Raw genomic sequence first — 15,169 nt, 5'->3', positions numbered from 1 at the left:
ACAAGTTTATGAAATTATAATATAAAAGGTGTAGTAATATTAGTAAAAAAAAACAGGATCTAAATTAATAATGGCGATTTTTTTAATTGATTCGTAAACTATACACAATATGGAACGATGAACGATATGAAATAGCATTTGGGGTAAGTGGCCTCCACGGCTTGGCTGGCACTTATGAACTCTTTTGATAAAATTTTCCATAACTGTTTTCCCCCTGGTTTTCCCCTTTCGACCCTATACTCATCTCATCAACTTCCAGAATTTAAACTAAATTGCTAATTATCAGTTGGCAAATGCATTAAAATATCATTTCACGTTGGAGATCGTGACAATGACCATTCTATTTAAAATCGACTTCGCCGCGCCAAAAACTCCCGTCAGGATTTTGCATTGCCTTATGATCCCTGTGTTGTAAAGTGAAGGTGAGACGAACTATAGCCTTCTCATGATAGTTTCCGGCGAATGGTAACCGGATTGATGTATATTAGAGGATTCCACCCAGACCCCTTGGTAATTCTTTTTTCCACAGGCCGTAATTTAGCCTTAAGAACTCGAATAACAGTTGGACATGATTAAGAGATCGTTTTCTCCATACTGCAGAGCACGTAGAACCGAGGGTCTGGGTGGTATGGAATAACCCCAGGGACACTCCCCCAGTAAAATAACTGGGTAGAGCAGGGGTCGGCAATCTACTGAAACGGATGAGCCAAAAGTTACAATTTAAAACATTTCCCAGTTTTTAAAGAACCACTAAAATTTGTCGGTTCAATATTATATATAGTATTTGGTTATATACAGGGTCCTGCAACAGTGAGTTAACAATCTTTTGTGCAGATATCAACTATAGGTAGCTACGCATCTACAGAAATTATTGCTGAATGTACAGGGTGTCAATAAATAACTGATTTTTGAAAAATAAAACACCGTCTATATTTTTAATTGTTTCAATGTCATTTGTTAACCTCTAGATTCAGTTTTTGGTTTGTTATTAACGTTGCCAGCTGATTTTTTTTCCGAATAATTCCCCATAAGCCAGCCTCATTTTGATTAATCGTAGCCTCCTTGATTTTGAAGTTAAGGAATACATTTGATCAATAATAAATGTTAATCCCAGTAAAGGGCAACACTTTGATAATGAGGAAGTCGGATTTAGTGATACAGGGTGTTTACAAGGAAATGGTAAAATTTCCAAACTTCAAAGTGCCATAACTATTCTTTTTCAAAGGGAACTACTACAATTTTATTTCGGTATTCGATTGTCGTTGTGTTCTCTTTGATTTTTAAAAGGGGTGTCCTGTGCTTAAACCCGGTTTGTAGGTAATTCAATATTTTTCACCATTACCCATTAATTAATTACATGTTTATACACCGGAGTAGGCTGTGATAATAAAAAAAACAATAGAATACCAGAAAATAAACAAGTGTCACAAATTAATTAAAAAGATGAAGTAGTTTTTTTTTAGATAAATGCGGACAGCCGCACCTTTATATAAAAAGAGCCGCATTGAACCGCAGGTTGCCGACCCTGGGGTAGAGATATTTTCCAGCTGAAGATGTCGCTTCCTTGGTACCCTAGCATTCTCATGATAGTTTTTGGGGGAAGGTAATAGGATCAATGTGTACTAGGGGATATTCCATACCCCCTAGACACCCTCGGTACGACATATTTCGCAAAAATCGTTCTGCATTTTAGACTCTTGTTTTTGGGAAGGAACAATTAAATCTTCTTTTCCTGAGGAATATTATAACTGGGGGGTATAACACTCCCCAGAGATATTCCCCAGCTAAGGATGACTAGATCACTCTTTATTACTACCCTAGCATTCCCATGATAGTTTCCGCGGAAAGGTAATCGGATAGGTGTGGACTTGGGGATATTCCATACACCCCAGGGCCCCCGGTACTTCTTTACTGGTATGGACCGATATATAACTGGGGGTCTAACACTCCCCAGAGATATTCTCCAGCTAAGGGTGCCCAGATCACCCTTTCTTACTACCCTAGCATTCTTATGATTGTTTTCGGGGAAAAGTAATCGGATCGATCCGCGCCTGACACTTTCAGTAAATGAAAATTCATCCACATACTTTGTGAAAATGCTTGAATACACGTCCTGCAGTGTTTTAGAGTAGAAGCTGGTATTTCAAGGATTATGTTGGCGTTAGCCTTTATTTATCCAGATGACAATTTTGGTAATCAGGCCTGCGATCGTGTTCCTGGAGTAAATAGAATTTTGAAGATGCCTCCTCCAAGAAAGTCTAAAGACAAAATCTGTAGCCCTAGGTTGCTGGACCACATAATCCATCGATTAGGGAGAGTGCGGTGATTTACTACGGCCTAGGGAAGGACATGTTGGAATCATAGATGTTCTTACTCGTCATACCGCCTTGTTAGATATTGAATAAGAATTTTTTTGAATAGTTTTAATGCAATTTCAATTATCTAACAATAATCGATAACTCGGTATGGTCCTAAGTAGATCCAAAACAAAAATCACAAACAATACGGCATTCGTTCTTTAAAAACAGTCAATTTTGGTTAGCTCGAGAATTGTTTCAAAACGCTACAAGAAAGTTTTGACCATGTTCTCTCCGAAAAACAACCTTTCATGGTATATCAAGCCGGTCATCTCAAAGTGTAAACAATTACGTTTCCGCAACATCCGATAAGCGTACACGAAGGTGAAAATGTAAATTCGCCATTGTATCGCTCGTTAGATAAGTCTTTTGTGTTAAATGCGAATTGGGTTAGTCAAAGGGGTACCCGCAAGTTAAGCGGAAAATGCTGGCGCTATCAAGAAGAAAGTTATACTTACGATCGCCCAAAAATTCGATGGTGCTCGCGTCTTCAGTTAAAACACACCAACTATCACCGATAACACTAAGGGCCCAAAGGAAAAGCATCCACATGATAAGGTACATCAATGGTCGACGACTTTAAAAGAAACACTACAATCTTCGTCGCAAATTACTAATATTGTTATAAATAATTAGAGCGTACTGGGACGAGTCTTTTGGTGAAACGTGCAAGTTTAAGTCTACTCTCACTTAGGATGTGGGTATATGCTGTTACCGCGCTGCGATTCGGTAAAGAACTGCCAGTTTGTGGAAAAGAATTATAGGAAACAATTGTTAATAAAAAAAACTAGGTCGGTATTGTTTTAAGCAGACTTGTGAAAAGGTTTTTTTTTAGTGAAACTTATTTAAATCTGTGGAGGTGGTGAGGGACTGTCGGAGGCACGTACGTGCAGAGTTAAGCAACAGGAAATACTTTGTACTATTGTTATAATGGATTTACAATTATTTAATGTATAATTAGACGATGTCACCAAATAGTATTTCCGCAAGCATTTCAATGCTCTTACAGAATTCTTTTGTCAAACTCACTCGTCTCCACTGGGTTTCATACGTAAATTGGTTATACTAGCGGCACTAAAGGGAGAGATTTAATGAGCGTTATGCTTCCTTGTGCAATTGTTCCTGTATTTTTTACACTCCCTACGAGGTATTTCTTTTGTGCTAGATTCGGGAATATAAGATACTGATACAGCAGATCTGCCTATACGTAAAACAATCAGAAGCCAATTAATACGCAATTTCTGGACATTATTACGAATTGCACGGAATTATGGAGTATAACACTCGAAAGCTTGTTCCATAAACTTTTGCAATTCACAAATGCAGTGTTAAAGTTTAGCATAAAATTCAGTATGCATGAGGAGCTTCATTATACTCGCCAAATTAAATTAAAATGATTAAATAAGTTGTTTAAAATATAAGCTTCAGAAAAGTTTCTTTGGCATAATTATCAATATTTGTGTGTGTAGTAAGAGGAGCTTTATTCGTTTTTGGTATATAAGCTCTATAAAAATGACAATTTGAAAAAAATGTTTTTATTTTATACCAGATGTTAAATTGACATTAATAGGTTTCAATGAGTAGACTAATGGGCATTTGCACCGATAAATTTAAGCGGAGCTTAATCTATGACAGACATTATTGCGACAATCTCATGGATTTTAAGCTACCGTTATTGTAATTTATTTCCATAATTTTAGAAGTTTTCCCAAATTTACCGCCGTTAGATGAAAACTTATTTATTTTAAGGGTTCAAAATCGTTACTTATACATCAATTCCATTGGAACTACCACAGCCGTTAGCTTGGTGCCCAAGATAAGCATTTGATGCATTTTTTGTGACCAAATGTATGTTGACTAAAAGATATTCATCCAAATTATCTATATCTAATTTTTAGGTTTTTTGTGTTTTTTTAATTAAATTTAGAGAATGACAAATCTGCTATTTTCTCAACTGTTATTTTGTTTCAATTTGTTTCCTAAGTATTCTTAAATTTTTATTTCCTTTTCAATCTACCAAATAACTAAGAACCCCCGGTTTCCCATTGAAATTTGAAGACTATGCATTGGGTTTTTCTTAGAACTTTGATGAACGCTTAATTTCTTTTTAATTTTTACATGCTTTATGTAATTTTTTTAATTTTTCCAAATTTGATTTTTTTAAATACCTACGTTGAATTTGTTTAAATTTGTTTCTAGATTTATTAAGTTTTCCGCGTCGAATCGAATCGAATACTTTGGCTAAAGACTCGATTGTTATATTATAATTCATAACTTACGTCCTATAAGATGTCAAAATCCTTACTTATGCATCGATTTCGTTAGGAAAAGAACCAAATAATGCCTTATGTATTTCGTAATTTTTTTTTTGAATATTTAAATAGAATTTCTTTGTGTTTACTTAATTTGAATTTAAATTTTTGTAGCTACATACTAACTTTATAGTTAAGCTTAATAGAATTTTTGTGGTTGTTTTATTTTAGAAATTTTCTAAATTTTTTGCTTAAATTTAGTTTAGTTTAGCTGTCTGTTTTTTTGAATTTGGATGAGCTATTGCGGTTGTTTTCTCAGTCCATCCGTACTGTAACTACTATAGTGTTCAAGGTGCCACCAGAGCAAAAATACCGTTACATATTTAATCACCCATCACCCGTCGATTTGTGTTAATCGATATCCAAAAAATAAAGTTCATGCATTTTAATGGTCAAGAGTATTGTGTACACGTTTCTCTGCCCACTTCGCGTGTGTTTTAATGGAAGCACGCTTGACTATTCTCATTTCTTTTTTTGAATTTTTCTAAATTTTACCTAATCTGAATTTTTGTGCACACTTTCTGGAATTTTTTAAAGTTTAATGTTTTCACTTGTATACACTTGGAATTTTTAATTCCTTTCAAATTTTATCGGTTTTTTACGAATCAAATTGTAATTCCCTATTTTTTTTTTCGGTGATATTTTCATTTTTTCTGCGAATGTAGTTTTTTTGAATTTCGATTGATTTTTTATCATTTTAGGATTTTTTCAATTTTCGTGTAGATTTCCCGGAAATTTTATGATTAAGTTATTCGAATTTTTTTGAGTTTTTTATTTGTGAAATTTTACTGAATTTGAATTTTCTTATATTACTGAACCTGGATTTTTTAATACGATTGGCAGAATGCGCATTTTCCAACAAAATTGCATCTGATTTCGAGATAATTAATATTTTGTTTTTTTTACATTGGGTGTCACTAGGTCAACTAATCTTGACAAAGCTAATCCCTAAATATGAATTTTTACGCAAATCTAATTATATGGTTCGACTGACACATTGATATTTTGTGTGCACGCACATTTTTAAATTCTCTGCGTTTTGTTGAAATGCTACGCGTTTTTTTAATCTAACCGAGTATTTCCCATTTTTTCCAAGCTTCCAAATATTTTAAAATTTTTGAGTTTTGATTTTTCGAATTTTTATTTAGTCCTGATCACTGTGAATTTTGATTTTATGTGTTTCGCACTTATGTCCACATTCTATAGTTCAGCCTCTAACCGCCATCCAAGAAAACGAGATTTGCCCAAAGGCGGTACGAAGTTCGCCAGTAACTTATGACCAAGGTAGACGAATTTTAACCGAAATTGGTGCCTAAATAACGATTTCGACACTTTGGCAAAGTTCAGGTGGACAAATTCAATTAAAAAATTGTCAAGGTTTATATAAATCTGTTTGCAATGGCGCTAAAAATTCATAGAATTCTGAACTCTTCAAATAGTATACGCATAAAATTCAAGTTCAGTGATAAAAGTGAAAAAAATAAATAAATGGAGAATATTCAGTCAAATCTTCTTAAAAGCATTCTTTTGCGCTCAAAAACCTTATAAATTTGCGTGTCAATATTTTTTACGAGTTTCGAAAACCGTATTATTAACAACTTTTTAAATAATATTTTCTCATCATCGGGAACACAAAAAATGTGTATACGAAAATTGCTAAAAAAATTCTCTCTCACTCACTTTTTGAGGTAGTTTTTAAATGGTCTTTAAGATATTTTAAAAAAGATGCCTGCAGAGTAAAGAAGATAAAAGACGAGATACTAATGAGAGGAGATTCCATTCTTGTAATTTACCAAAACTCGAAGAGGGTTTTTGAGAAGGTTCTTGCGAAAAGGTTTCTGGAAACTTTCTTAATAGATGTCCAGTACAGTGTAGGCAAACCTTCCAAGAACCTTAAGTAACTTTTCAGTAACATTTTATACGATTTCGAAAATGGTTTTGAACTGAGTTTAGAAGATACCATTTAACAAGGTTTTGAACGACTGTTTTAAAAGTCTTACTAGATTCTCTCTGGTTTATTTAAATAGCTAACGTCCATTTTACAGTAAACATTTTTCATTCGATTTCATTATCACAATTTTCTTTTTGTTTGCTTCTTCCTTTACGTCATTTTCCATTTTCTTTCATACCTACAGGTTCCAATATAATTCCTTTTGTATTTAATTTTTAATGCTTTCCATAATTAACTTTTGCTTTTTGTACTTAATTTTTCCATTTTCCACGGCATCCATACGTTTGTCAATCTCATTCAACCATCTAGGTAGTTCATCACTATCGTATTGATCATTCGTTTCAGAATCCCTTCTTTTTCGCTTCTGATTTTACTCTAGACACCCCTAAACAAACCAAGCGTTCTAATTAAAATTCTACTACTACTGAAACCTTTGTATTTATGGAGGTATTTCTTTATCATTTTAACCATAAATGCTTCTAGTAACGACAAACATATATCGTAATTTAAAAATAAGAAAGAGTCAATTTTTTCACATATTGTTAACAGTAAAAATCAGATGTGCGCATGCGCAGATTGCGAATGCTAACTTTATTATTTATAGAAATACTTCTTTGGCATTTTAACCACAGATGCTTCTAATACTCTAAGACAAAACATCGCATGTGGTAGTTTTCGTTAAAAAATGAAAACATTTTTTTACATACTTAATTGTGACAGTGACAGTAGTAAAGTAAGGTATTTGTAAAGTTTACATATTTATACCGACATGTTCTACAAGTATTGAACTAAGTTGGAATCATTTGTATTAATGACACTGGAAAAAAAGTTACTAGGCAAAGGCGAGAAATATGTTTCTTACATTCCAGTATTGAAATTAGCATGGGACATCCCCGTTTATTATTAATTCTTGCTAATTTAAGAGAAAAACCACTTTCACTAATAAATTCAAAATCGTTGTTGCTCCGTGACTTCCGAAAATCCGCACTGTCGCTCGTACTGAAAACCACCTGCATCGCTTATCTCGCACATGGCATTGTTTATCGCAAAACCAATTAATGTTTGTCCGGTAATAACTTTTTACTAATTAAATGGTCTCCTATTTACCCGTTTTAAATGTATCATACACTCTAAATACAAGAAATAGAATGAAATTAATTAAACAATTACCGAAACGAAACTAACATTAAAATGACAATTCAACAAAATTTTTCCATTGTGTCTATTTGAAATAAAAAAATACCCAGGTCTTATAAAACAACTTCAATTATGTTACATACGGGGTGTCCTGACAGCCATTTCCGCTATTCAGACCGAAATTACGTTACAACACGTATTTTTACACTGCAAGGCGGCTCGCTCTCACCTTTCGCATTGTTTCAATCTAGAAAACGACACCCCTATGTGGTTTACACAACGAAATATTTAATTTTTTTTTATAGATGAATATTAATAAAGACAAAGCTTGTATTTCTGCGGATGTAGTAAATTAAATATTGGGTTTTCGATTACATGAAACTGGCTCTGATGAAATTCACATTGGTCTTTTTGTTAAAGGTTATAGTCCACATTCAAAATTTGAATTGCACGTGTTTGTGGGCCACGTTGGAAAGGTTTTTTTTATTTCACAAGTTCTTTTGACATTGTGGCGTTCACTTACTGGAGGAGAAATGTATACAAAAGCGTTAAAAAAAGGGCTTCGTTTTCCTTCAATTAATTAGAGTATAGCAGCGAGGAAATAAAATTTCAAAAGAAATTGATTTATACTTACAGTCGGACCGCTTACAAAGTTATTTAATATATAACTTCCTTTCCATTCTCAATGGAATTAAGAGAAGCAATAACCATCATTCTTTTATGCCCAATTTCACATCACATTCGGTTGAGAAGCCCAAACGTTTAGATTAACTGACGCATTTCTAATCATGAAAAATTCAAAAATAAAGACATACTAAGTAAAGGCAGGAATGAGAAGAAAGTAATGAAAGTACTGTAACATTGCATATTAATCCGGGTACACGAGCATACTCCGTTTAACTTTTACTTTTGTTTCGTTAAATTGTTAATTAATTCAACTAGCTGCATTCGTTTATATTATTAAGTTTGGGTGAAATCCGTTATTGTTGTATCAATTTTGTCGAGAGATATTCAAATTGGTATTGTGCTCAATTACGCGTGTACTAATCGGCGTTTATTCGCCAAGCTCAGCAGTTCTAATTTGTTGAAATTGTACCTATTGTACTCATTGTATGAGAAATTACTTTTTAAGCATGGTTAATTTATTTCGAATAACCTCAACATGAAGAATTTATCAAACAAGACCATGTCAGTGCTCTCGGAAACGCGCATTTTGACAAAGCGGCATTGGCATTGTTAATTATGGAAGAAACTTCCAAATGGCTGTGATGAAAAACCATTTCTTTCATCTCGATCTTCCATTAGAGAGAACAAAACAAAAATTTGAAGAAGAACGGCTTACGTATGGCGATCTTTCTGATTGGAATCAGAAAGGAGATGAGCTGCCTATCCCCATGGAAAGAGTGACTATTTTATTATCAAATCTCACGGAAAACTGTGTGCTATTCTCCACCTGCTGAAGACGTGGTCAGTTATCCTGACTGACGAATGACGTTTTTGGGGAAGGGAGCTCTGCTCTATGATTGGGATATCAATATCACTCAGCGTGCTGCGTGCCGCGTTCCCTCTTAACGTAATTCCAAAAATAAAAGAAAACTCGGCTTGGTCTTACTGCACGCTGAATTATGAATAACTTATTTAGGAAAACACAATTTCTACCTGTCTGTTATATAAACTTAATTTGGTTGGGAAAACGTCAAAATGTTTTCCTCAAAATTTTCATGAATGAGAAAGATTCGTCGTTTTCAAGCCCGATGCCCTTTAACGCTTCTTTGACTCCTTCTTCACTCCTCTTTCATTAATATTTCATGTTTTATTAACACTTTCCTTCCTTCCTTGTCTCCATCGTTCATGTCTGATTCCTTTACGGTTTTTTCCATACACATTTTCCGTTTCGTTGCGACCTTTAATCAAGTTTCATGTAATACTCTTTCTTCTAATTAATAACCACAAACAACAACAAGAACCATAAGAGAATCCCATAAGAAACTTAAGGGAAAATAACCGCCCAATTTAATATCTCTTCATCATAACCTAAAAGCATGCTATTTACTGTCGTTTTTATTAAAATCTAGAATGACAATGCAAAATGCGTGCGCGTGCTATTTCGGTTGCATAAAATTAGGCGTTTTTCAGAAGAATTTTTGTCATTTAAAAGTAGACATAGGAAAACCTTATCCTATAAAGATTAAAACAATTCAAGTTAAAGAATCCATATTAAAATGCTCCTTATATCTAAGGGCGTGCGTGCTATGAAATCTGGGAGCGCTCAAAAGTCTGTAGAAATTGAAGGCTCTAAAGGCCTCTTCAAATCTTTCTCACGTTTCCAATATAGGTACCTTTTTGAGATATTTCTCTTGGACTTTTTAGCACGGGCCCTCTTCTTTTACGCGCACTTTTCCTGACGTTTCTATATAAAAGACTGCGTTAATGAGATCCTATTAATTCGAACAAGATATCAAGCTTTCGGTTGCTGGGATCTCCTTGACAGAGAAGACTGACGAATGAACAAAACGCTAGCAACGGCACATTTTCAAAAAGCTGTTAGAAATTGAATTAGCGATTTAATGAACGCATAAAACAAGCGAATCGTAACTTGAGACGGGAGTACCTCTCATAAATTGCAATTAGTCAAGTTAACCGCCATAAATGAATTGAAGCAAAAATTAAGGACAAACAATTTTTATGTCAACCTCTTTCATATTTAGTTTCATTTCCAAAAAAAAAGAATTTACATCAAATTATTTAATCTCGAAGTGTAAAAATCGGAACGTTCCGTTTCTGCCTGCGATCATTTACTTTGTCAGTGGACTACTAACAATTTTAATTATTCTTCTGCCTCTCAGTCACCTGGGAATTGGTTAAACGTGCGCCAAACAAATTTTCCGTACAATTTCTTGTGAAAATGATCCGCAAGGTAAAGAAAAAGGGAATAACTAAATAGCGAAAGTTAATGGCGACACAGTTTAATGGGCGAGGAAAAAGTGTATATAAATAGTAATTTTTACAAATTCCTTTGTTTAGAAAATTGGCAATTTTCCGCCTGCAATCGCTCGCTTTTTGTATAAACATTTAAGGAAACTAAAAGTAACCGCAACAAGGTGGAGAGGATATAACTCGTTAATTGCATGCTAAGTATGTGTAAGTTCCTTTTCCTTAATCCTCAGCCTGCACTTCTTACATCATCGCACTTTATTATCCTTTTAGTGCATGACACCTACTTTATTTATTCTTCTTGCAATTGTACTGTCAAGTGAATAATCAAAAAGTTATTAATCTCATTGTTCAGTCAGGTGGTATCTTTTAATGAACGTTAGAAGTGTAAAAGTATTGTTTTAATAAAATAAACTTGTTTATTACTCCAGAAGCGCGGTTTAATTGTCCCAAAGGTGGATGAGATGTCTTCCGCGCGGTAATTAATTGTGCAAGAAATTATATAAGGTCGTTAGTACATTCCAAAAATGCTAATAAGGCGAGGTTTAGTAGTAGGTTTCACCCCGATCTCGTTATGCATTCGTTGAATCCAATGGTTTCGTAAGATTTGCCAAATTTCGTGCAGAAATTAATATTCGTTGGGTAACGATTACGGCGGGTGCGTGTTAGATCTCTGATCTATAGATATTACGCGGATGGGAATAACTGAGTCACTTTCTTGTGGTGTCCGTTCCCTGGTTAAAAAATGTTGCATTTCAAACCATTGTAAGTATATGTCACTACCGAAATAATTCATTACCTACCCTTCTCGAACTGGTTCCGTATTGCGGCCGGTACTCGTTACTGTTTCTTAACTTGATAGATGCCTTTCTTTCGAAGCTGCACTTTGGTTGTGGCCTGGACACAAAATTGCAGATCTCTTATGAATGTGCTCGAAATTCACAAAGAAGTTATCAGGTCTACCGTCAGAAAAATCGGAAATTGACAGTTTTTCTTTGCTACTTTGACACACTTGCGCATAAACGATTGTGATTTTCAGCTCTTCCTTTTATGGTACGAATATGTGGGTTGCAATAGACAATTAATCACGTTTTAATAAGATATGACAACGAATTATGTTGTTCTGAAATATTAAGCTAATGAAAATGTCAGTAAATTAATAACCTTTTTAATTTAGTCATAATAATGGGTGGTTTTGAAAGGTTGAGAAGTTTTGGAAAATTACAGATAATAATAATATTTTAAAAAATAAAACAATCTTTATTTAACTTATTTCCATCTGTTGTAAGTTTTCGTTTGTAGCTTTTTAAGTTTTGACACTAAGGGGTTGCGTTCAACCATAAAAAATAACAAGCGTTTAGTTTATGGGCAGACTTTAAAACATTCGAAGGTTCCTTAATGTTTTTACAATCATCTCTTGGACTTGCGACATTTACGCATTTCACAGCGAGAAGCTGAAGCTGCTATAAGAAAATTCCGATACTAACAATTAAAACCCTTATAAAAGAAACCAAAGGTAACCCCTCTCTTTGATAATCTAAAAATTTACATACGCATACCTCTCAAATAAGAGGGCTAATCAAATCATAGATGAAGCAGCAATTGCCGAAGGTACTCTAACTACACGTAATGCCAATGGAGGTACTTCCGATAAAAAAGGAAGAGCGCATATAATATCCTCACTATAGGAGTTATACGTGAATCCCGTCCAATTAATTACTTCGGAATCGCCAAATTAAGAATCCAATCGCCAGAGCTCAATATATAGAGATGATGGCAATTAAAATTCCATGCGTTCTAACTCACGCTTCAGCTGTTTGTTTAAACAAAATGTAAAAAACGTTATGGGAATCTTTCAACAAGTAATAAACTGTCAATAATAGTAATAAAGAAAATAAATCGTTACACACTGTTTAAGCTATAGGGAAAATGAAAACGAAACTTGACATTTTCAGTTTTTCGGCGACAATTCAGTTATTTTCAAACAAAAATTTCAAATGCATTTTTTTAGTCACAAAAAGGGGCAACCTTTGCCCTCTTTAACCTACACTGAATTTCTCACCGTTACGGAGATCGTAATGGTGAGCCACGAATTTGAACCACCCTGTGCAGGGTACCATTTTCTACATTTTCATAGTTTTGAGTCTAACTTAACATGCTAAAATCAACACTTGAAAATATTCCCTCACTTAAGAGATACGAGGGATAATCAAAAAATTGTCAATTTCAGAATGATTCTATATTTTTTTGTTAAAGGAGATACAGAAAAATGTTTACTACACAAGTTTCTTTACAATGATTGTTGAATATTCTGCCGTTTGTTTGTAGTAATTTATAGTAAGTATATGGGGTAAGGTCAAAAAGTTGTCAAACCTAACTTCATTTTTTTAATAGGCCCTTTATATTTGAATCTAAAAAGATACCATATTACATTCTCTTTTCTCTTTGCAAAAATTTAACACTAGCAAGATTGAAAAAATTCAATATTGAAAACTAATTATTTGAAACTTTTTTTAATCTGTTTTGAATTTTAAATTGCTTGAATATCATTCCTGGTGTGTTATATTTTTGAAAAGTAAATAATATTCTACCTTTTAAATTAAAATATACAGGGTGTTCCATTTATAAAATAAGGTTAAGTTCAATAACTTTTTTACCTGACCCCGTATACTTATTCAGATTATTCGACAATCATTATAAAGAAACTTATAAACATTTTTATGTACCTGTTTTAACTAAAAAAATAAAGGGTAATTCTGGAATTGACAATTTTTTATTTTCTTTCGTATCTCTTAAGGGAGGGAATATTTTCAATACCATTTTAAGTTTAACCGAAACAGAGCACACGACGTCTATATTCCTTTCTTGATAGTACTAATAATTACGGAGATTAACAGGCATAATTCCACATGTAAAATGCCACTCGATTGGAAATGTTGGTATATAGGCTGTAACGCTAGCTCTAATTCTGGATCTATTTCTTCGAATTTTATAGAGATAGGTAAAGTTGAAATTTTTGGATTTCAAGGGTTGCAGCAGTTTAGGCATTACATATCATGGAAAATTGAGTCTGAATTTAGGAGATCGATTTTTTAATCATTTATATGGCTAGTGGAATTTCAAGAATAAATTTGTGTAAGCATTTGGTAGAATTGTCCTTTCATCGTCCCTTAATTTCTGTAGCGCATTGTTTTCATAATGGGTTCCGGATGTCTGGACACGAGATGTCGCTATAACTAAAGCCAAACTGGGCATCTTAATTGGCCTTATCTATTCCATACCATTGAATAAGCGTGTGGCCATTCGGTACGAGAAATGCATATTTGAGAAGTATGTTGGATTTGATTTATTACTTTAGATCTTATTTGATTCTTATAGGGAGGACCTATGAAAACGAATCAACGTAATCGTTTTCAGATTTTGTTAATAACAACTCATTTTGTAGGCGTTCATTAATCTGCAACAAATTAAGGGTGGGGGGATCATTCCTGGAGATTTTGGCATTGATTCGGATATAACGATTGGTGAAATTTATATTCTAATTTGGAATTCAGGAAACTTTGTTTTAAGAAAGGTATTGGTCAATTTTCAATTTTTTTTGTATAAATTAAATTGCGTAGGTTGGTTCCGTTTAATAATCTAAATTTCATTGATGTAAAGTAGTAATTAGAATTTTGCGTGATTATTAAACAGCACCAATTTGTCTAATTTTCCATTGAAATTCCGTTGTATTTTTATTCAACAAAATTGTCCATGTCAATGCGTCCGAATTCTAAAGTTTAAGGATAGTTTTGATTTCTCCATTGGGGGTAGATAAGAGAAAGAAAACGTGACCACGAACTTAAAAAGTTTGACAAAAGTTCGGGGTAAGAAATTAGAGTCGGCACAAAACGGGGATCAATTTAAGGATAGTTTTGATTTCTCTATTATTGTAAAACATTAGGGGTAGATAAGAGAAAAAAAAACGTGGCCACGAACTTAAATTTCTAAAAAAACACTTGTAATACGTGTTATTATACAGAGTTGCGCATTAAAATACTCTCAGACAATTAAACAGGTAACTTTTTCCTTTCCGTTTGCTCTAAAATCGTGAATGAATTTATATTCATACATTAGTTGAAAAGGAGGATAAATTTAAAAATAACAACATTTATCACGGAGGATTAGTACAGCTAGTTTTTGAAGGTAGGACAGATGGCAAGAGAGGGGTAGGACGACAGAGGCTTAGATTCATAGACCAAATACTTAGGGACGTAGGCAAGGGTAGCTATGTACACGTGAAAAGATTAGCGCAGGATAGGAAAGGGTGGAGGGCTGCGTCCAACCAATCCTTGGGTTGTGAAGTCCAAGAAGAAGAAGTCATAAAACTTTGATATGAAGTTGGTATTTTAAAGGTGCACGTGACAACTCCAAATTTTCACTTAAATTTAAATTTCGCCCTTAAGACTCGAAATGGTGAAATTTTGAGTTGTAAGTTT

General features: G+C 33.7%; 1 protein-coding gene across 2 annotated transcripts in view; it reads right to left on the bottom strand.

The window, feature by feature from the left end:
• Window positions 1-15,169, bottom strand: part of LOC116164663 — a 28,328-nt gene that overhangs the window by 7,165 nt on the left and 5,994 nt on the right. Inside the window, exon 1 of one of the 2 annotated variants that reach the window (XM_031478863.1) lies at window positions 2,816-2,914. The exons of the other annotated variant lie outside the window; for it this stretch is intronic. Within the exon in view, the coding sequence (XP_031334723.1) occupies window positions 2,816-2,909 (94 nt within the window). The 5' untranslated portion in view covers window positions 2,910-2,914. Of the gene's footprint in view, window positions 1-2,815; window positions 2,915-15,169 lie in introns of those variants that run through there. 2 annotated transcript variants of the gene reach the window in all.

Source organism: Photinus pyralis, unplaced genomic scaffold (genome assembly GCF_008802855.1).
Source record: "Photinus pyralis isolate 1611_PpyrPB1 unplaced genomic scaffold, Ppyr1.3 Ppyr1.4_LG2, whole genome shotgun sequence".
NCBI lineage: Eukaryota > Metazoa > Arthropoda > Insecta > Coleoptera > Lampyridae > Photinus > Photinus pyralis.
This window is presented reverse-complemented; position numbering and strand designations above follow the sequence as displayed.